We start from the raw sequence: 23,315 nt of genomic DNA, 5'->3' as shown, positions 1-23,315 counted from the left end.
TCTGGAAAAATGTTAAATAAGTAAATGGGCTAGATGGACCTTTGCTCTGACCCATTATGGCCGTTCTTATGTTCTAAAATAAATATTCTGTTAGCAGAAGAATGACTGATACATAATGTATAGGTAACCATCATCATCATGTTCCCATTATGCCTCTAGCGTTTAGGGCAGTGACGAAGCTCCTCCAATCTTGTCTGTTTCTGGCAAGTCTTTCAATGGTTCCCTAGCTGTGCCCCAGGTTTTTCAGCTCAGCTGCCACAGCTCTTCGCCATGTTATTTTCAGGCAGCCTCGTTTTCACTTGCCTTTAGGTGTCCATCTTATTGCTACTCTGCTGATGGAATCAGTTTCCATCCAAAGCACATGGCCAATCCATCTCCAGCACCTCCTGGCAATGATGGTGCTCATATCCTCTTGGCTGCACTGTGTCAATAGATCTTGATTTGAGATTGTTCTGGGCCAAAAGATATGGAGGATTTTTCTGAGGCAGGTTGTATAGAATGAAGACAGTTTGGACATGTCATACTTTCTCATTCCCCAGCTTTCTGCACTATAAAGTAGTGTTGAAAGTACCGAGCTCTGATAAATCTTGAGTTTGGTTTTGGTGTTGTATTTTGAAGATTTCCAGACTGTATTTAAGCTCCTGAAGGTGTTCCTGGCTTTACTGATTTTGTTGCGGGTGTCCTGGCTTGTTCCACCATCCTGGCTGATGGTGCTGCCCAAGTATGTGAATGTTTCTACGTTTGTGAGAACATCATCCTCTATCCGTACTGGTGGTGGTGAGGCAATATTAAAGGTCATGATATCTGTCTTATTGCAGTTGATTTTCAGTATGAGTATGTTTATTTATAGATAATGTATTTTCTGGATTTTAGTCATATATTTTATTATATTCTCTCTGTGCTTATTTATTAAGAATTCAGTTTTACAAAGTACTGAGTATCCTAAGCACTTACACGCGTGAATGGGAATTGAGCTACTCAAAGCCATGTCAGATCAGGTCCTGTCTTATTTATTTTGCTTGTCATTAAACTGCATAAACAAAACTGTCATTTAAAGGCTGTAACTACTTCTGAGTTCATATTTTATAGGACACTCTTAAAGTATCTGGTGCTGGTGGTTGATCCTGAGCCTGGTGTAAAATTGTGGCTTGCTGTGGACCCTGGCTTCACAAGTTATTTATTTTTGTCTCACTGATTGGTCTCCTATGCTTTTCTGTTCAGTGGTATTATCTCTATGGTTTCAATGTGGCAGAATGGTTTTACCAAAGAGACATTGTCATATTGGTACAATTTGGACAGATCTGTGATCAATCTGGTATTTTTGCTTCTTGGTCTTATCAGTTCTAGACATCAAAATCAGAATTCATGAGATAATTGAAATTGTGTCAGCATATACATATAATAAGCTTGACTGGTAAAGAGACAACGGTTAATAGCACACTAAGTTTTGCAAAAGTCACAAGTTTTTCATGTCGGCAAAAATTAAGCAAAATGATTCAGAGAAAAACAAGAGAAGAGAAGCAAAGCTATGGGGACATAATTTAAATAAAACTGAGGACTCTAGTTTCATACAATATTCAGTAAGGACACCAACACCGCAGCTTTAAGACTGAATTAAGTTGGTACCATTGCTGTTTTCATTTATCCTTGTCAGAAAGACAGATTTGTCTTAAGAGGTTTTCTCTTCTTTTTACAGTCTCTGAATTGAAAACCAGGATATCCGAATTTTAGTGTCTCAGTCTTTGAAAGTTTAATATTAAACAGTTCCACTTTGACCTTTACTAATGCCTTGTGATTTTGATTGACTGGCCCTTTTATCATCTCCTTTTAACTGTTTTGACAGTCACTGAAGAAGAGCTGGAGACTAGTCTGTCAAAATACAGACGAGAGTAGTACAGTAGTACAGTAGTGACAATGATTATAATATAGTGGAATGCTGATCTGTCTTCCCCTTATAAAGAACACAGAAGACACTGTAGCTTGACATGAATGTAAGTAGGAATAGGAAATGATACCTACTGTAGTCCATTCTTGAACTTTTTGAAAGCTATAGTTTTAAGCTATACTAATTCATTCTTGGCCACATGATTCTTTTCCAGCTTTTGTATCAGCTTTTTGTGTCACATGCTTACTGTGGTTTTAATCCTATGCAGCAGGAGTTGTTGGATCTGATTTAATGGGATATAATTGTTCTACTTTTCTCTGTTAAATTGGGTTAATAAAAAGAACATTTCTATTAGTGCTACTCTTCATTTCAGAGTTAGAAGTGGTATGTTATTGTAACTTAATGACTCCCCAGGTTAACAAAACAAGCAGGAAGCAAATTGTCCATAATATTAGAAACAATAGTTAACCACATGGACTGGCTGAGACATGTTGTGGAAAACCAGCTTGAGTTGTTAAGCTCTTAGGCGAGGTTTGCTGCTGTGGGGGTGCTGCCCAGTCTGGTGGCAAGTGATACTTACTATCTGCATTGTTTAGATTTTCACATAATTCCAAGATCATTGTGGATCAATGTCAGTTCATGTTTTCTTCTTTGGATTCTCTCATTGAGTTCCTCCATTTTGAGCTTTTTACAAGGAAAAACAGTACTATAACATGTATTACTTGTTCAGAAAGAAGGACCTTATTCTGTGACTCTGCATGAAAAGAATATATGCAAGTAGTTTCAAGTTAATATGACTGTTTGTGTAAGATCTAATTCCAAAACTACCAGTGGAAGTTTTACCTATGGCACAGATTAACAAGTACATTGAATTATTTCTGTCCTCTGCTGGGAGACATTAATTGATTAATGGATCAAATGAATCTGTGCCAAGAACTTAGTGGTTGAATTTCCCCCATCTTTCTTTATATAAAACACATTCTCCATTGGATAGCTTCACTTAGTGCAGCACATTAACTCTAGCCAGGCCCTGCAGTCCATTCCCTTCAAAACCTGGCCTAATACTACCCAGCCACTCAGATGACATATTATGCTGTAGAACAGCACAGATGGAAACCCTCACAACCAAGACCAGGATCTTTAATTTATTAATTGAAATGCAACTAAATATTTCAAGGATACTTAACCATTTCAGTTTCCTTTCAAGTGGATGTCCAAATTACTACCAATACCTGTTAACACATTTTTCAACTAATTATCATCCTCTTTAAAGATGATTTCATTTGATCTGTTCTTGCTCTTGCCCAAACATGCAATATCATGTTTCAATTCAAATGAGTACATTGCCATTTAAATAATAACCTAATCTTCAGAGTCACGTATTGAACCTTTGTGAAACCTACAAAACTGCTTATCTTCATACACTTCACTCTTCTGTATAGTTTGAGATAAGGGAAACTCCAACAGTTTTAGACAAGGGATAATGTAGTCCAATGGTGAGGACACTGGATTGGGTGTCATAAAACCAGGTTCTTCGTCAAGTGCTTGTTCACATCGATTCCAATCAGGGGTGCGCGCGCTGCATGCGTGGTCGTCGGAAAGTTTTACCTTAGCAGCTCCCGTCGGGTCGGCTGTGGAGCCTCCTGGTGTGGCACCTTCGTGGCACTCAGTATATGACCCTGCCGACCCGACCCTCTTTCAGTTCCTTCTTACCATACATGACAGCCATTGGAATAGCATTTGCTTGCTCAGCAAGGGCTTTCCTTAGCGTTTCTCCCTCGTTAGTTGTTCTAGTTACTTGTTTTAGTTTACATAGTAGATAGTTGAACAGTTTAGATAGTCCCTAACCCCTCCGTGGCATGCCGCGACCCCAGGGCTTTAAGCCCTGTGTTGCTTGCAACAAGCCTATGTCCATTAGTGACCCCCACGACTCTTGTTTAAAGTGTCTGGGGAAGGCACACCAGACTGAGAAGTACAAAATGTGTAGGACTTTTCGTCCGAGAACCAAAAAGGAGCGAGATTTCTGCCTCTAGTAACTTCTCATGGAATCCGCTTTGCGTCCCCAGCCTGCTGCAGACCACCAGGACCCGGCACTGAGCGTGTCCTTATGGAGGGCTCTGGCATCGGTACTTGATATGGTGCCAAGGAAGGACTCTAGTACAAGAGACCCTCGGCACCAGCGCTCCCCAGCACCGCAGCCAGGGGCAGTGGCCCGGCACCGTTTGACTTTGTTGGTGCTGCACAAGTGGCATAGGAAGACTGAAAGGGGGTGCTCACTGGCTCCGAAAGCCATGGGACCATCGGGGATGCACAGACGCACCCCAGAATGGACTCAGCATGAGTCGGTGCCGCTGATTTCAGTGCCTCAGAGGGGACCGTTGAGTCCGGCACTCAGCAACTCTCTGTAAGGGCAGTGCCAGGTGAAGGAGTTAGAGCCACCCTCCACCCCAGACACTTCACAGCCCCCAGTTCTGAGGGACAAGCCTCCGTTACTGATACATCCAGTACCATCTAGAGGCAAGCCGGCTATGATGTGATGCTCCCAGTCCCTGGCTCGGCACCATCCGTGACACCGCTCCCAGTCACTTTCGCTGTGGCACCGCACCCCAGCACCAAGCTCTGTAAGAGCATCTCCAGCACCGGCGCGACACTCCCCCTCTCTGGCACCGATGGCAGACGGCACTGACCCACGGCACTGGGCCCTCGTCCTCTATCACTGACACCGGATACTTGGCACCAGTCTCTGGAGAGGTCGACCCGGCACCGGTCCCCCGCCTCATCTGCATGACACTGGTCTCCTGCGCATGGCCCTTTGGCACCGCCTTGGTCATTGCGATCAGGAACAGGATCCACTTCCTTGGACTCTGACGGTGACTCATATTATTCCCAGGGTAGTTGGTATAGGTCCAAGAGGCGGCGAAGGCAGTGGCAGCCCCCAGCGCAATGGCCCTTATGGACTCACTGGGCTTACCATCAGGCCCAGGCCTCCCTTTCACGGGGTTCATGGTCAGTTACCTCGGAATACCAACCCTCTCACTCTGCCAGGGACAGGCCTACACCTCAGGGATCTGAAGCCACCCTGACCCAGCTGCCCCCTCAGGCTCAGGCCGCTGCCATGGCGACTCCAGCACAGGACCAGCCTCAGGGTCAGGCAATGGCCACTTTGACTATAGCTGCCACAGGGGCAGGCACTGACCAAGAGGAGGTCATGGAGCCAAAGGAACAGGAGGAGACGGTACTTCCTCTGGCCACCTTGTCTTCGTCCCCTGACGAGGCTGTGGCAGGGGCTTCAGCTTCGGGCCCTCCTCCTGTTGACCACAGGGCACATCAGGACATTCTGAGAGGGATTGCCCGCAACATGGGGTTGCAAGCGCAGGAAGTGGTCGAGGCCGAGGACCCCATGGTGGACATTCTTACTCCTGAAGGTCCATCGCAGGTAGCTCTGCCATTAATCAAGACAGAGTAACATCACGACTCTCTGGCAGACCTTGACCTCAATTCCGCTGACCGCCAGGGCTGTAGAACACAAATACTTCATCCCTTCCAAAGAACAACAGTTGCAAGAAGGTGAGTAGCTATTTCATTTTATTCCCAGTTCTGCCTCTGTCCTGCCGTGTGACCTTGGACAAGTCACTTTGCCTTTCTGTGCCTCTATTTCTGTTTTCACCCTTGTCAGCTAGGTCTTCAGAACAGTGACTGTCTCTTACTCTTACAATTCCTAGTACAATGGGCCCCCGATCTTGGTTCAGGCCTTGAGTTGCTACTGTAATACAAACAAAAATACTACGTTCAAGGAAAATAGCTAAAAAGTATTTACCTCCCACATTTTCTTCAGGGAGTATAGTTTCATGTCACTCTATAAAGACATTGACTACACCCAGTCCATATAGATGAGAATATACACTATGATGAAACAGTATTATTTTTTTAAAGCTATATAATCCCTTGGCATTTAGGTCCAGACTAGAGCTGTAGTCACAGCTCACAATGTAGAGAGGGTGTGAAGGAGTTGTGCTGCAGCAATAGCTGCTAGTGAAATTCCCTTACTCAGTGAGAATTCTTTCCGGGGCTCTGTTGGAATAGCACTGCTCAAACGGGGGGTCACAAGGTTACTACATGGGGGGTCGCGAGCTGTCAGCCTCCACCCCAAACTCTGCTTTGCCTCAAGCATTTATAATGGTGTTAAATATATAAAAATGTGTTTTTACTTTATAAGGGGGGGAGGCTCAGAGGCTTGCTATGTGAAAGGGGTCACCAGTACAAAAGTTCTTCACCTTTTGAAAGAGTGCAGTGTGCACCCCACCCCTGCTGTTATGCTGGCTCAAGTGGTGGGTGCAAGGAGAGGATGACCATATACAGCCCTGTCTTTTCCCTTTGACTCTCCTTCTAGTCCTCCCTGGGGGGAGGGATAGCTCAGTGGTTTGAGCATTGGCCTGCTAAACCCAGGGTTGTGAGTTCAATCCTTGAGGGGGCCACTTAGGAATCTGGGGCAAAAATTGGTCCTGCTAGTGAAGGCAGGGGGCTGGACTCCATGACCTTTCAAGGTCCCTTCCAGTTCTAGGAGATTGGTATATCTCCAATTATTACCTTTAGTCCATTCTGCCACACCCACCATGCAGAACTGAACAGGATCAGGCACAATCTGGTTCCTGATTAATAGTTTTTTGAGGAAGGGAATGTACTGACCATCAAAACTCTTCATACCATTAGCAGAGAATCCTAGCTGTTGAAAATTATCTCATCTTCATTCTGCAAAGACAAATCAGGCCTCAGACTTTTACAGTTCCATCATAAAAGCAAGAAAGTAAAATAATTATTTGGATCATGGATAGCAGCTAAAGTACCAGGCCAACCTTTACAATTAGGCCACTCTGATCTGTGTCAATGAACAGGATAATACCATGTAGTAGATGGTGTAATATCAGGAAGCTCTGCAGATGTAAGAGTTCGTTCAGTTTCACAAAATAGTCCTGTAGAAGCAGCAAAGAATCCTGCATCTGAAGAAGTGGGTATTCACCCACGAAAGCTCATGCTGCAAAACGTCTGTTAGTCTATAAGGTGCCACAGGATTCTTTGCTGCTTCTACAGAACCAGACTAACACGGCTACCCCTCTGATACTTGACAAAATAGTCCTGGTGGCCACTTACAAACAGCGAAGGTTACAGAGAAAGGGTCACCCCACTCCATCTGCAGTAGAGTTGAGAAATGCAGCTATCCTGGTCACTGTGGGGTTGTCAAGACCGCAGAAACCTTTTTTTCTGAGCTTGGTCATGATCTTTGCTACCAGAGATACTGGTGGATTAGCATATAGGCATTCTACTCATCAGTGGATGGAGGAATCCCTTTCCAGCATAGTGTTCTGCTAATGACATGTGCTGAAGACCAGGTATTTCTTCCTTGTTTGGCTGAATCTAGTTTTAAAGACTTAGTCCATCAGTGCTCATTTCCCAGCTATCTTTGCCCAATTGTGAACTAGTCTGCAGCCTTTACAATGTTCCTTACTACCTACCAACTTTGAAACGAAATATTACATGAAACATTAAATATTAAATCATAGTCCCTTGCCAATGTCATTTATTAAAAAATGGATAATCTTTTTTATGAGTGCTCCTTAACTGGAAACTTTCAACATGTTTAAATCTGAGTAAAATAATGGTATTGACTGTCGTACAGGTTAAAAGGTAAATAGGCGCTATTTAAAATCTGCAGAAATGTTGAGCTCTCATCTGGTGATGTGATGGAATTTAAGTTTATATGGATCATTTTGTTGTGGAAATTTTAAAAAGTAATTAATAACCACACTAAACAAATAATTGTATGCCAATGTGACATTTAATTCCAGCTGCTGTAGTAAGCTTTGCCAGTGTTTGTGCTGTTAGCATAAAATTAAACATAATGAGATTGATGGTTTCAGGTAAATGCTCAGTAAACAATAGCATACATCACAGGAACGCTTCCTTGTCATTCAGAATACATTCACAGCACCCAAAAGAAACTCAGGGCTAAACCAACCAGGGGGATAAAAATGCATCTTATTTCAAGAGAGGGCAGGAGGAGAAGAACCAGATTTTTTGTATGTTATGGAGGAAGCAGGAGCAACATTTGGTGACAGCATTGGTATGAGGGGAAGGAGAGGGAGGAGACAAATTATGCCCAGTTTGTGAACCTAATTGATAGGAGGGAATGGTGTTTTCAACAGTGGAGAATGGAAATGGAAAAGGTTTAGGGAAAAAGTAAGCTTTGCTTGGACCACATCTAGCTTAAGCGAGTGGCAGGCCATCATTGTATTAACAGTAGTTAGACTGTGGGACTTAACCTAATGGCTCTGAACTGAGGGAAACAAGTCAAATGTGAAGAGGACTGTACATTTTGAATAGATTTTGGTTGTTGGCCTGTTCTTTCACTCCCTTCTGCCAAAAACATTTTTCCAGTTCTTCATCAACTCTTCTTGTTTTTACAGTAACCAACTCTTTTCTCTGAGCAGACTGGTTCTCGCTTTACTCCCTTGCAATCCTTGCCATCACTGTCAACAGTTAAAATCCCTTTCTTCTTTTGCATTCCTCCTCTTTCAAATCCCTTGACCTATGACTCTGAATCAAATTTAAACTCCTTGTCTTTCTCTTGAAGAGATACAGCTACACCCTTGCCTACATCTCAGCCCACATATCTTCCTAGGGTACTCCTCTCCTCCATTCTCTCTGTGCACTTCACTTTGCTCAAGCCTCTGGTCTAACTGCTCCCTTCATTTTTTTCTTCTACTCTTGACTTCACACCATCTGTGATGCTGTCTGGAATAACCTTTTGCACCATTCATCCCACTCTTCTTTTTCAGTCGCTCATAACTTTAGTCTACATTTCTCATATTTGTTCACATCTCAGAAATGAAGTTTTTAGGAATAGTTGGCAAAATGAGTGAATCCATTTTTCGTTTGGATCAGAAATTCTGCACTCTAACTGAAAACAGTTGAATCTGGAAACTTGGATATTTGTGTATGTTTCACTGAGACTTAAAGAGCAGATTTAAAGAAAAGAAGCTCAGTGCTATTAATGAAATGAAAAATTAAATTCAGCAATTGCATGTGCAGGAGGACTTTTCAGTTTTATCAAATATATTTTAACAATGGATTTGTTAAGGTATGCCTTCTTGCCTACTCCAGGAGCTTACAAAGTCATTTATGGAGAACTGAGCCACTGGTTATTCAGACCCACACTTGCTATAGTCTGTGGGGCATTGAAGGCTTTGGAAGGAAGGTGGCTGGGAAGTTTTGTATAATAGAAATGATAAAATTTATGTTTAAAACCTATTTAGGAATGATACCCTGGGAAAAGGGGAGGAGCATCACTCTATCTCAAATAAGATTATCTGTTTTTCTCAAAAAGCGTTGCATCCAACATGGAGAATTCTATATTAGACCTTATCTTGACTGATAGAGGAGTTGATCACCAAACTAAAAACAGAACTAGTGGAAGCTTTAGGTGCAAGTGATCATAATTTGATTACATTTCTTATGAGCTTGAGTTAGCATAACTTCATCACACTTGCTCTCTGCAGTTAATCCAATCATTCCATTTAGCTTGAATGTTTATTTTGCAGTGGCTGCTCTGACTTGAGCTAGACTAATTCTAGAGGAGTTAATTCATGTGTAGATAACTCAAGTTAACTCTGCACTAAAGACAGCCAAAGAGGGGTAAAAATGAAGAGAGTTGGTTGGGGAAGTGGGACAGATGGCACGATGGGACTTTTATAAGATACAGTGATGCTTTAATAGCAACCAGAGAGGAGGTTGAAGTTGAAGTCAATTAGAGAATCAGTGCAGAAAAAGGATTCTTTCCTTAAATTATAAAAGGGTTTTAATCTACTTTATTTTCAGTTTGCTAATGCAAAGTACTGTTATAATTATCTCCTTGTTTCTGTCTGTCAGTGAGGTAACATTAACACACCACCTACTTCTGATTTACGGTAAATCTAAAGGTTTTTTGTCTTTCATAATTTTTTGTCATAGAACAATTAGTAAATATTTAAATCCAAATTCCTTGTCAGATATGGCTCATTTTGGGTTGATTTCATAGGTTCTTATGGGCCAAATTCTTTATACCTTTGCAGCCCCATTTACTTCAGTTTAGGCTCAATATTAGGGAAAGCATGTTGAGATGAGAGATTATTTTGTAGAATAATGTCCTGAAGATAGAAGTAGATGTAGTGCTGATGACAACTCACTGATATAGGGGAAGGGATCTATTGAGTGATTTTTCCAACTCAAATGGAGTACAGATATCCCTTCTGGTTGTTGCTCAACCATCCCTGAGACTTCTTAAATACTTCTGAGGAATAACAATTTTTGCACAAATAAATGTTAGTCTTTAAGGTGCCACTGGACTCCTCGTTGTTTTTGTGGATACAGACCTACACGGCTACCCCTCTGATTTTGTGCCTGGGGAATAGACCTTCAAGATTTCACCAAGTGTTCAGGTATTGTCAAAAATATTTCCCTGGCGAGAGGATAAGCCTAGGCCTTCCTATAAAGTCTTCATCCCTTACTTCATATTCTATAATTTGAACACTGTGCTTTACTATTTGTATAATTTACAAGAACATAATATGAACTTTTTGGACCAATGGACTGTGTTCAGCAAGTGGTGTTGCTGTCTCCTTGGTTTAAGAAAGCAAATTTGATTACATGGGTAAACAAGTGAACAGCTTCCCCAGCTCCTCCTTTCTGAACAACTGCAATCCTGATACATAGAATTTATCACAGACTAAGGCAAATTTTACTTGATAATCCCTATTTTAGAATATGGAAGCACGTCATTATGCTTTATACAGAGAGCTCTAGACTTTATTGCAATGGAAGATTCTTTTGGTTATCTACAGTTAACCAGAATTTATAGGGGGAGGGATAGCTCAGTGGTTTGAGCATTGGCCTGCTAAACCCAGGGTTGTGAGTTCAATCCTTGAGGGGGCCACTTAGGGATCGGGGCAAAAATTGGTCCTGCTAGTGAAGGCAGGGGGCTGGACTCCATGACCTTTCAAGGTCCCTTCCAGTTCTAAGAGATTGGTATATCTCCAATTATTACCTTTTATTACCTTTAGAATTCAACACAACATTTGAAACAATACAGGTCAGAGTACTTGAAATTGTATGATAAGGCAAGGCTTGAAATGTTTACCAGACACCTACTAGCCACAGAACTAGACATGTTAGCCACAGATAGATATAGAAGATGCCAGGAAAGCTTTATCAGTAATGTCTAGGATCAATGTCTTGTTGATAAAGCCAGCCCCCAGCCTTAGAATCATAGAATATCAGGGTTGGAAGAGACCTCAGAAGGTCATCCAGTCCAATCCCCTGCTCAAAGCAGGACCAACCCGAACTACTTCAGCAAGTGGGAAGAGGTAGAATGCTTGGGAAATGTACAAGATGATATCCCTTGATCCTGCTTGGGGTCCATCTTTTGTATCAGCCTCTGGCAATGAGGTGTCTTGGAAACAGTAGTCTTTCCCTCGCTCTTTAGCTGGTTAAAGGGAAGAGCTTTTCACTACTCTGCTCCAAATACTACTGTTTTTTGGTGGTTCTCTGAAAAGTTGCCTCTGCAGATGCCTCTGCATCTGCTCAGAGCTTCCTACAGCAGTAGCAGCAGAGTAAAAGTTATAGTGATGTTTGACAGTTAACTGCTGCCCACAGGGTTTTGAATAGAAGCAATGAAACTGACCAGAGTCGTCATGTTAATTTCACTCTACCACTGCCCAAGAATTTTTTTGGGGAAGAAAATCCAATACATTGTTTTTAAATTGTCAGATGAAATAAAATTCCTCTTTTCTATTGGCAATATAGCTGATGTGTTCCTATCCTGCAGATAAGTACTTTTACCACAGGTCTTGATCAAGATCCTACCTGGTTTTTTAATATGTAAGGGAGAATCATCTACAATATTTTATTATAAGACCCGCAGAGCCTTTTGTCAAGAAATAGCATTAAGTCTCACACTCGAATCCCTGTGGTGAGCTGATCATCCTCATGTCATTTCCTGATACTGGGGCTAAGAACAAACAGGATCATCTCAGTTACTTTTTTATAAGCAGCTTATGCAGAATTTACATTTAACTAGGAAATTTTTGCTTTTAAAACAATCAAGCTGATCCTCTGTTCTTTAGGTAACTCTTTAAACAGCCAGTTTGCTGGAAACAATGTCAAACTCAATTTCTAGACTGAATTGATAGGTATATAAAGCAGTATAATAAAGAAGAACGGGAAGTCAGATAATAGCCAGATTACAACTTTGCCCTGCATCTCCATTGTAAAAGGAAAGTATGTTTTTTTCTATCAACAAAGTGAACATTTTGTTGATGCCTACAACTCCTGTTAGCCACACTTTTCCCTTATTGCCTCCTGCAAACTAGAGGAGGGAAAGCCCCAGTCCTTCCAACATTAGGAAGTTGGTTTGAGACACTCAGCGCTCCTGTGCACCACCCAGGGTCCACAGGTGAGTATTCTTGACCCACAAAGGCTCATAGAAGTGAGGTTCCCATTTTGAGAGTCATTGGAGGTCCTACAATATCAAGCTTGCTTTCCACAAGTTGGTGGGCAGGGACTAAATGAATGCCTTCCTTCAAGCTGAACATTTTTCTTTAAGCATAGATCAGTTCCCCATTTATACAGTATGTAGTTTTAGAGGTTAGGACATCGCTTTCTGTTGGGGAGAGCGAGAAGGATGGAAAACTTCAACAACTGACATTGAGATATACAGACTGAAATTGTGGAAATATTCTTTGGTATGAGAGGCCAATAGAGAATGAAAATAGAGATTGGAAATAGAGAATGATGTGTGAATAAAAATGTTTTGAGTTATATCTCAAAATATTTGAAAAGGAATTGAAAGCTTTATACCTCAGTAAAGCTCCATTTTTCCTTTAACTGTCCCCTCTTAGTTTCTGCTGCCAGTCTGCAGAATATTAGCTCTGTCAAAAGCATCTCTCATCAAAAATCTCTTCAAGTTTAAAATACTCAGTGGGAAGAAAATTGTGACAAGTCATCTAAAAGGTAAAGTGACTAGTTTTAAAATACTGTAGGATGCTTCTAAAATAGTATTATACATAAGAGTTCCTTTTGAAGATTTTCAGAATAACCTTCAGAACATCAAAATGTGTGTTTGTCCTGGTTTCAGCAGTTTAATTAGTTTCCATATATAATAGCAAACATTGCAAGCTGTTAGACTTTTTTTTTAAAGGGCATTTTCAGGCCCTTTGACAGAACCACTGTTTAAATTGTACCACCTTTATGTAACTGGACAGCACAGTTCTAAAAGATTTAGTTGCCTCTGAATTCAAAACATGTGCTGTATTTATATCTGTGGCAGCCAGAAGTGATGCAGAAGGGTTAAAAGATGCCCTTAGCAATAAATGGGAGGGCTGGGTCAGGATGTTGGAAACAACTCTATGCATCAAAGATACACTATATACCTTCACCAGGAGAAGTTGGTCCAATAAAAAAATATTGTCTCACTCACCTTGTCTCTCTAATATTCTGGGACCAACACGGCTACTACACTGCACACATACATCAAAGAACAGTAGCTATAAGACTTTGAAGTTATCCCCACGCATCATTTGATAATACTTTATTGGGAGACGTATTGAACTCCCAGATGCTTTTGGATTCAGGGAGTGTGATTTTGCTAACTGTTAGTACTGAACCAGTGCCCCAGTAAGTTTGCAGAGGGCTTTGTGTTACTGAAGCAGCCACCCTTTGAAGGGAGGGGATAGCTCAGTGGTTTGAGCATTGGCCTGCTAAACCCAGGGTTGTACGTTCAATCCTTAAGGGGGCCATTTGGGGACTGGGGTAGAAATCAGTCTGGGGATTGGTCCTGATTTGAGCAGGAGGTTGGACTAGATACCTCCTGAGGTCCCTTCTAACCCTGCTATTGTATGAGAGCTAAAACTGACCGGACACAAAATTGTCAGCATTTTTTAATGTTCCCTTCATGTCTAATGTTGGGTTTCCCCTCAATGGCTGTTGGGTGTAAATAAATCAGAGATTTCTTTGTAGCTGGGCCTAAGCACTTTTCTGTGAAACCTGCCTGTAGAACCTTATCAAAAGGCCTTGCAAGCCTTTTGAGCCAAAGATCCCTCTTTTCAGTCTGAACTTACCAACTTCAAACTATTTTTAAGCATTTTCAGTTAAATTTAGTCTAAATTAAAATTTGAAGCTAATTCTGCAATATTGGGCAAAATCCAACTGTGCTAGAGGTAGAAGCAGCTGATGGTGCCACCGCACTCCTTGTTGGTTTTGTGGATACAGGCTAACATGGCTACCCCCGCATCGGATTCTGCACCATGCTCCACCTCTGGTGTCAGCGGGGCTGGGGGTAGTTTGTCCGTGATGGCCAGAGAGGAGTGGTGGGAGTATGGAACCGACATCATCAGTATGCCCCAAGGGTTCCAACAAGGCCATTGAGCAGGCCACTGCCGCAGATACCGTGCCAGTCTAGCAGGTCGACAGTGATTCACGCTTTCTTGGTGAGGGGTTGAACTCCAGCTCGCACTCAGACCATTCCCCGTCCGGTGACCAAGGTGGGGCTGTGGAAGCCTGTGTCAGCCGACTGACCCTTGCCAGAGACCGGTGTCTGGGGGGGGGTTGATGCCTGCCCATCAAGTGGCACCAGGGTGGTAGAGACCGGTGCTGTGACGGGGAGCAGTCCTACACTGGTGGGTACTGACACCTGGGAGATCATTTAGGCAATAGTGACCTGCGCCGGGGCAATCTGTGGCAAGAGGCTGGCTGGTACCAAGAGTACAGAGACTGGTGCCTTGATTCCAGCATTCCATACCTCGAAGGAGAGCACGGTGCTGTAGACCTGGGTTTTCTGGCCAGAGACAGAGATTGTGGGGCTGGGGTCCTAGGCCATGGGGACGGGGACGGGGACATACACCAGAGATTCATGGACCGGTGGTTCCCCACTGCCCTTAGGGGTGTCTCATGGCTGGCTTGCCCTTGGATTGCAGAACCTTAGCCAAGTCCGGCACCTGGCGCAGCATCTGCGGTGTCAGCAGGTCCACAAGGTCTTTGGTGGCCTGTGCCGCTTCAGCCGATGAAGGCCCTAGGAGGAGCCAGATCCCCTGCCGCTTCCGGGAGTCGGAGGCAGATCCCTGGCTGTGCCCCCTGAAGCTCGGGGGCGGGGGGGCACATGGCCTGAACTAGGTCCTTTACCCAAAGCCCCCTTCTCCTCCTTAGATGGTGCCAGGGAGACCTTTTTCTTCTGCCTGTTGGAACCCATGGGGCATACTGATAATGTCGGTTCCATACTCCCGCCACTCCTCTCTGGCCGTCTTGGACAAACTACCCCCAGCCCCGCCGACACCGGAGTCGGAGCATGGTGCAGAATCTGATGCGGGGGCAGCACAACAGGCTCCAGTGTCTAAGGAGCCATCCCCAGAAGGGGAAGGGGCACTCGCCCCTCCCCCTGCAATGCACTCGTCATCTTCATCACTAGACAAAGCAGTGGCAGGGCCCTCTCAGACTGGCCGTCTCCCCCCCCACCCCCGACGACTTTAAAGAGCACCAGGCAGTCCTTAAAAGGGTGGCTGTCAACTTAAACCTGGAAATTGAGAAGTTGGCGGAGCAAACAGATGACCTTTTCAATGTCCTATCTTCCACCACCCTGGCCCATATGGCACTGCCTGTCCACCTAGCAGTCCTTAAAATTGCAAAAATGCTGTGGCAGGCCCCCTCTTCCATTCCACTCACTTCTAAAAAGGAAAAGAAGTACTACATCCCCACAAAGGGGTTTGAATGCCACTATAAGCACCCACCAGCTGGGTCACTGGTTGTATCCACAGTTAACGAGAAGGACAGGCAGGGCCAGATGCCAAGAGACTGAATTTTTTTGGCAGAAAGATTTATTCGATGGCCAGGCTGCAATTTCGGGTGTCTAACCACCAAGCCCAGTTAGGCAGGTACAATTTTAATCTGCGGGACTCCCTTGGTAAATTCAAGGAGGCCCTCTCACAGGACAGTGCCCAGGAGTTCTCTGCTTTAGTGGAGGAGGGCAAAGCAGTGGCGAAAGGTGCCCTCCAGATGGCCTGGGACGCAGCCGAGTGGGCGGCCAGGATTGTTGCCTCTGTGGTGGTAATGAGGTGCAGCCCTTGGCTGCAGTCCTCAGGGTTATCCCAGGAGATGCAGTCCACTCTCCTGGACCTTCCGTTTGAGGAAGCAGGGCTCTTCTCCAAGCTCATGGATGCAAGGCTGCATGACCTTAAAGACTCCTCCGCTCCCTGGGCCCTCATACTCCTCAGCAAGCTAGGAAGCAGCTCTGTCCTCCGTCTCTTTCACCTCCTCTGCCTAGGTCCTGGGGGGCTGTAGTAAAAAAGGACAGAGATAAGGGGTTTAAACGACAATGCCCCTTGTTCACCTGCTCAGCCTGGCCCTTTAAGACACCAGGGAAGCCAGAGACAGGCATTTTGAGGGTGCACTCAAGGACAGTGCCCCAGTCACATCCCAGGATCCACCTTTTCATTCTTTCCTCAACCACCTGCGCCCCTTCCAGTCAGCCTAGTCATGGCTAAACTCGGACCATTGGGTGCTTAACATAATCTCTTTGGGCCACACCCTACAGTTCAGTAAAGCAATAAAAGATCTACATACATTTTTAAGCTTATCAGTGGCATCCATGAGTCCTATGTAGAAGCTGGTAGGTCCCAGGACTGCCAACTCTTTCTCAGAGATACCCCACCTTGCCTTCCCCCTTGAACAAAAGGTCCTTTTGATGGATCAAAATGAAGGCTGCTCAGTCAGGTTAAACTCAGCCTTTTATACCAAAAATCCTTTCTTTATCTCCTTTGGCCTCCCGATCTGAACCAGTTTATGCAGTTCTCCTTAGGGATGGTACTTCTCTGGAGCTGTCCTTACCTGCCCCAGAAGTAATTATACCCTCCCTCCCCCTCTGAACCCCAGTGTTATTTAGTTCCTGGAGGGGCTACTGTCACCCTCCCCCATGGAGTAAAATACAGTCCTAGCCCACAATACATGTACAGATAACCTTCATAAAGTGAATACAATAGTCCTCAAGGATATTGCACATGGTAAATACTGACTAGGACAATCAAAAGAACAGATCCTTGTGGCACTACTGAAGGAAAAGGTCTGGTGGTAGAAGTGCAATTTCTCATTTCTATCTTGTAAATGTGGTCCTGGAGAATGAGTCTCAAATAAATTCACAGCATTTCTTTGGACCTTTGTTTGCCTCCTTTTCAGGAAAATAGTATCCTCTGACGTTGTCAAGTTGCTGCAGTGTGGTCCCAGAGCAAGAAAATGGATATTTGCTCCTTATCCAGGGATAAGAGATCAGCACTACATATGCTGTTTCTGTACCTCATCCTGGCCTGAAGCTACTTTTTGATGCATCCGGTATATTGGATATGAACAGAGATGTTTTGAAGGCATCCTTTGCAAGCATCTCAATAAGGCCTGTTGTATTAATTCAGATGGAATATAGGGGCCAAAGGATGTTAATATAACCCAGTCACTGTTCAGCATTAAACAGTTTTAAACAAGGTTCAGGTTTGGTATATAGAAATCTCAGCCTGCTTGGTAGCATGGCAAATACACCATTAAAAATCTTGTTTAGCCTTTTATTAAAGATGCAGAAAAGAAGGAAAAACAGTTAAAGCATTTGAAGTGTAAAATATTTAGTAAGACTTAACAAAACCCCTTGTTCCCTTTTCCTCTAGCTGGAGAGAGCTTTTAGAAGGAAAACACCCTTTGTTTGACAATCTTTTAGAGGGTATTAAAGATAGTTGTAACTAGCCTTTTTAGGGGGTGAGGGGGGTTAGAGATGGGTTGGAGCTGTTGTTATTGCCGCTGTTAAAGTCTGATCCTGTTTCTTCAGAAGACAAACAAGAAAAACAAACACAAGGGGAGAAAAAAAGAACAATAAAGACAGAAAATGCAGCTTCTATCTCTGGTGTTGACTTTCACTTGCAGCTTCACTGCTGGCAAAACACAGGCCCAGCCATTCCGACAGCTGGGAAACTTGTCCCAGCAGTGGGTTGTTTGTTTAGGGCATTGCTTTTAGTTGCCTCACAGGCTCTCAAGAGTGCAGCAAAATATGCAGTCTTGGCCAGATAAGCCAGACTTATTATACAGAAGGCAAAAAAGGAGAGATATGAAAGAGAAGAAATTAGGTGGGGTAAGGAAAGGACACCTGGGGGTGGGGGAAGACAAAGTCTCACATTCCAGGTGGTGTGTGTTTGAGACTTACCCAGAGCTGGTGGAGGTGGCGATGTCATTTAGCTCCCTTTCTCTGGCCCAGTCTGGTCAGGAGATCTTTCAGGTTTAGGACAGAGATGGTGGGATTGGTAGCCCAGGATGGGTGAAGCTTGCTTCTTCCCCTTTTACATCTTTTAGTCAGCCAGTGTTACAGTCGTTGCAGCTTTTCCCTCTGCTAATTATCCTTGTAAAGTTTTTTTAAGAACCCCGAGAGAGTGTTGGATTGAATAGACAAGGCCCTCATTATTTTGTCTACCAATTAGGCCTAATACCCGACACACCAATTTTGATGGTGTGGCTAGGCAGCAGTTCTGCAGAAAAGGACCTAGGGGTTACAGTGGACGAGAAGCTGGATATGAATCAACAGTGTGTCCTTGTTGCCAAGAAGGCTAACGGCATTTTGGGCTGTATAAGTAGGGGCATTGCCAGCAGATCGAGGGATGTGATCATTCCCCTCTATTCGACATTGGTGATGCCTCATCTGGAGTACTGTGTCCAGTTTTGGGCCCCACACTACAAGGAGGATGTGGAAAAATTGGAAAGAATCCAGCAGAGGGTAACAAAAATGATCAGGGGGCTGGGGCACATGACTTATGAGGAGAGGCTGAGGGAACTGGGATTGTTTAGTCTGCAGAAGAGAAGATGAGGGGGGATTTGATAGCTGCTTTCAACTACCTGAAAGGGGGTTCCAAAGAGGATGGCTCTAGACTGTTCTCAGTGGTGGCAGATGACAGAACAAGGAGTAATGGTCTCAAGTTGCAGTGGGGGAGGTCTTAGTTGGATATCAGGAAACACTATTTCACTAGGAGGGTGGTGAAGCACTGGAATGGGTTACCTAGGGAGGTGGTGGAATCTCCTTCCTTAGAGGTTTTTAAGGTCAGGCTTGACTTCATTGATTTCCAATCTCATGCTTTTCTTGTTTACCAGGCATGATGTTAACACAGTCCTTGAGTTATATTATAGGCTTTGTTGTTTGGACTAATTTAGTTTTGCTGTGTCTTCTGCATCTTTTCTCATCAACATTTGTTGTTAAGGGTTATTGTGACTTTTGTGAATTTACACTCATATTTTACACTTCAGCTCACAATTAGGGTAAATTTGTAGGCCCAATTATTGCAACAGGGCCTGAGGCAGTTTCCAGAGATTGGGTCTAATGTGTATGGGGGATTCCTTCTACAAACAAAGTATTAGTAATCTCTGTCTTGACCTTTGTTGGCTGCCATGTTCTGATAATACGAGTATTCTTTATTAAATCCTGCCAGTGTATTACAATCTTTACATGCACATGGTGTTCTTGATAGAAAATACCAGGGGAATACATACATTTTTAATAGTTTCTATGAAAGAAGCCATCTGCAACCTTTTTAACTTGCTCAGTAATAGTTGCCAGAAGCATTCTTGCACATTAATTTATATGTAGTTAGGGGAAAGGGAAATATGGAGGACTTTAAGAATGAAGGGATTAGGAAGTAAAGGAGTGTATTTAAGTTTCTATAATAGACTAACTTGAAGAGATTCAAGGATAAAATCTGAAGACAATCAGTGACTCAAAGAGGTACTTTTTGGTAGATGGAGGAACACAAGAAAGTTCAACACCCTCTTCTGGCTCCCCCTTCTCTCCAAACTGCCTCATTGCAGAGAATAATGCGAGTTTGCTAGTAATTTGTCCCAGGAGAGAGTGTTAAGATTGCATCACTTGTTTTCAGTATTTTCATGGATATTTGTAGGGGCTGATTGTACAATACAGAAAGATACATTTCTATGTAATTGAAGTGATTGATGTTGCTTAGGTTTCCACTAGATCAGACTGTCTTCTTTCTTTCAGTAATACAGCCTAGATTGGATTCCCGTCGGGGTACAGAAAGTAAACTCGTCCAGTTTAAAATAAATTTTGAGTTTAAGCTACTCTGACTAGTTTAGTGATGAAGAATTGTAGTACAATGGACCTAGAGTCAAAGCCAGTATATTTCAGTTTTGCTTATTAATGAATATAAATTAATATTCACCAGATAAATTATATGTTGGCACATCACAAATCTAACACATCAGATGTGAATTTCTGATGTGATGGGTCTAGTTGGCAATTCTTTGTAATAGTTCCCAAAAAACTTTTGAGCTCTTAAAATATTTAGACTCTGAACTCCATTTTAATGAAATGGTGAGTGTTTCTCTTAGCAAATTCAATAAATTGCATCTTAGTCTAGCTTTAATATGTCCTGTGAATTCAACACATTTAAATATTTAAAACAATTTTATTACAGCATCTAAAGACTGCTGGAGCCCTTCAGTGTTCTTAAGTTTACCTTTCAGTGGTTAAGCAGCTGATGTTAGGTTATCAGTTGCCATATAGCTGCTGTATCATCAGCATGTCGTACTGAATCTGATCTAGGGTTGTCAGATGTCTGGTGCTGACTGGACTGTTAAAAGTCTGGTTGGTGTGGGCTGGCAGGCTCCCTACCTGGCTCTATGCGGCTCCCCGGAAGCGGCGACATGTCCCTGCAGCCCCTAAGCAGAGGCGTGGCCAGAAGGGCTCCACATGTTGCCCCCGCCCTGAGCACCGACTTTGCAACTCCCATTGGCTGGGAACGGTGGCCAATGGGAGCTGCGGGGCAGTGACTGTGGACAGGGGCAGTACACAGAGCCGCCTGGCCACTACATAGGAGCCAACAGACATACTGGCCGTTTCTGGGAGCTGCCTGAAGTAAGCGCAGCCCGGAGCCTGCACCCCTCACCCCCCTCCCACACCCCAACCCCCTGCCCCAGCCTGAGCCCCCTCCCACACCCAAACTCCCTCCTGGAGCCCGCACCCCATCCCCCTGCCTCAGCCCTGAGCCCCCTCTGGCACCCAAACTCCCTCCCAGAGCCCGCACTCCAACCCTCTGTCCCCAGCCTTGAGCACCATCCCACACCTAAACTTCCCGAAGCCCACACCCCTGCCCCAGCTCGGAACCCTCTCCTGCACTCTGAATCCCTTGGCCCCAGCCCAGAGCACCTGCACCCCAAACCCCTCATCCCCGGCCCTACCCCAGATCCCACCACCCCCAGCCAGACCCTCCACCTCCCCCCTGTACCACAACCCCCTGCCCAGAGCCCCCTCCTGCACCCGGAACCCCTCAGACCCACCTCTCCAGCCTGGAGCCCCCTCCTGCACCCCAACCCCCCTCCCTGGTCCCACCTCAGAGCCTGCACCGCCAGAGGGAGCCCTCACCCCACCTGTGCCCCAACCCCCTGGCCCAGCCAGTTGAAAGTGAGTGAGTGAGGGTGGGGGAGAGTGAGCTACAGAGGAAGGGGGAAGGAGTAAGCAGGGGGCAGGGCCTCGGGGAAGGGGCAAGGATGTTCGTTTTTGTGCGATTAGAAAGTTGGCAACCTAATCTGATCTAGAAGGAAGACCCGATTTTCCACTGAAGAGAAATCAGTTTATATTGGTTTAATATTTATTTGCAGTTCTGAGAGTGCAATGGAAGAATATTATGGCATTATCCAGCAAAATTAAGTAGGCACTACTAAGTTGTTCTATATATCCTTCATTATATATATAACCCATTGTAACCCGCCAACAAATCCAGGTTGGGTACAGAAAGCAGATGTGCCCCTATGGGGGCACCATTATATTAAGTGTTTATAACTTTATATGCATATATCTATATCAATCTAGATATATACAGACAAATACTACATTTTCTGTAGCTTTCACAATTAAAATACCACATTTTTCTACTAATTTTTTACCCTTTTCTTTTTTGCCAAATACGATTTCAACGGACTAGAAATGAAATATATCTACAAACAAATTTTGGAACATATATAGCACCATGCCATATTGTGCACTAGCAAAGTAGTGGAAATAGTAGAACATTGACTTAATATAGCTTTGAAGCTTTACTATGCAGAAGAAATTTGCCTTTTTTTGGTCTGTGCTGCTGCCTGATCGTGAACTTCCAGTTCCAAATAAGGTGTGTGGTTGATTGGTCAGTTCGTAACTCTAGTGTTCATAACTCTGAATTCTACTGTATTTTCATTCTACTACAGTCAGAAGAGGGGGACACTAAACATAGTTTCTTCTAGTATCTCCAAAAAAGTAGTTACTGTATTTTATTTTTGGTGGTAGTCAGGGCCGGCTCCAGCGTTTTTGCCTCCCCAAGCGGGGGGGGGGGGGAGGTGAAAGGCGCGATCGGCAGCACTTTGGCGGCAGGTCCTTCCCTCCGAGAGGGACCAAGGGACTTGCCCCCGAAGACCGGATGTGCTGCCCCTTTTCATGGGCCACCCCAAGCACCTGCTTGCTGTGCTGGTGCCTGGAGCCAGCCCTGGTGGTAGTAGCACAGACTTTAATGTAAGCCACATTTAGAGCCTATAACCTTTGACATTCTCTATTTCATTTAGTTTTTCTATTTTTATGTGACTGAAATAAATGTCTAGATGGAGTCAAGTGTTAACCTGTTTATACCAGTGATGTATAATACATATTAATTTACATATTATTTCGTGTACATGAGTTTACCCAAGTGCTTCTCTAGATACAGTGTAGCTTTAGTGGCAGCTCTATACTTACATTCTGAATCAGTCCTTCTGATTTTCTTTCTACTCCTCCTTTGTTCTTGCATCTCTCTTGCTTTCTCACATTCTTTTCTCTCTTTTACTCCTCACTCTACGCTTCTAATCTGAGTTTTGTTAGAAATAAGAACCAGCAGCTCCTCCACTCTGAGGAAAATATATGGGTGGATCTTTTTAGCTGTTTACATGTGGTCAGTGGAAGATAGTTTACTAATGCTGTAAATATTAAGGTGTTAGACTTTCTTCTGCTGCTGCAGTTATGTCATCTCCTTGAAATGCGAAAAAGTCTGAGTCACTGAGGACAGTGAAGACCCAAATGTCCAAGTGTCAATAATTTGAGTATCTAGAACTTTGTGTAGTTTATTCTCCTTTTTTTTTAATTTTTGTTACGTTCAGGTAGCTCATGCTGTGACTATCTTAAACAGCCTTTAATTAAAGAGCAGTCCTACTGAGACTCCAGGGTGAAAGTACTCTCCCAATAGAAGCCAGCACTTTCTGCACATTAACATGGAACTTCCCAGACTCTCTTTTCCATCTCATGTTTATATTTCCTGTGAAAAAATAATATATTGTTGAAGTGTAAGTTTTGAACTTTCTTCCTAATTTGTTTAAGAGG

At 43.7% G+C, this 23,315-nt stretch overlaps 1 protein-coding gene across 8 annotated transcripts in view; it reads left to right on the top strand.

The window, feature by feature from the left end:
• Nucleotides 1-23,315, top strand: part of DTNB (dystrobrevin beta) — a 354,166-nt gene that overhangs the window by 159,784 nt on the left and 171,067 nt on the right. The window contains exon 10 of one of the 8 annotated variants that reach the window (XM_045010067.1): nucleotides 1,844-2,054. The exons of the other annotated variants lie outside the window; for them this stretch is intronic. Within the exon in view, the coding sequence (XP_044866002.1) occupies nucleotides 1,844-1,850 (7 nt within the window). The 3' untranslated portion in view covers nucleotides 1,851-2,054. Of the gene's footprint in view, nucleotides 1-1,843; nucleotides 2,055-23,315 lie in introns of those variants that run through there. 8 annotated transcript variants of the gene reach the window in all.

The sequence above is a fragment of the Mauremys mutica genome, chromosome 3, assembly GCF_020497125.1.
Source record: "Mauremys mutica isolate MM-2020 ecotype Southern chromosome 3, ASM2049712v1, whole genome shotgun sequence".
Classification (NCBI taxonomy): domain Eukaryota; kingdom Metazoa; phylum Chordata; order Testudines; family Geoemydidae; genus Mauremys; species Mauremys mutica.
Note: the sequence above shows the minus strand (reverse complement) of the source record. Positions and strands in the feature narration are given on the sequence as shown.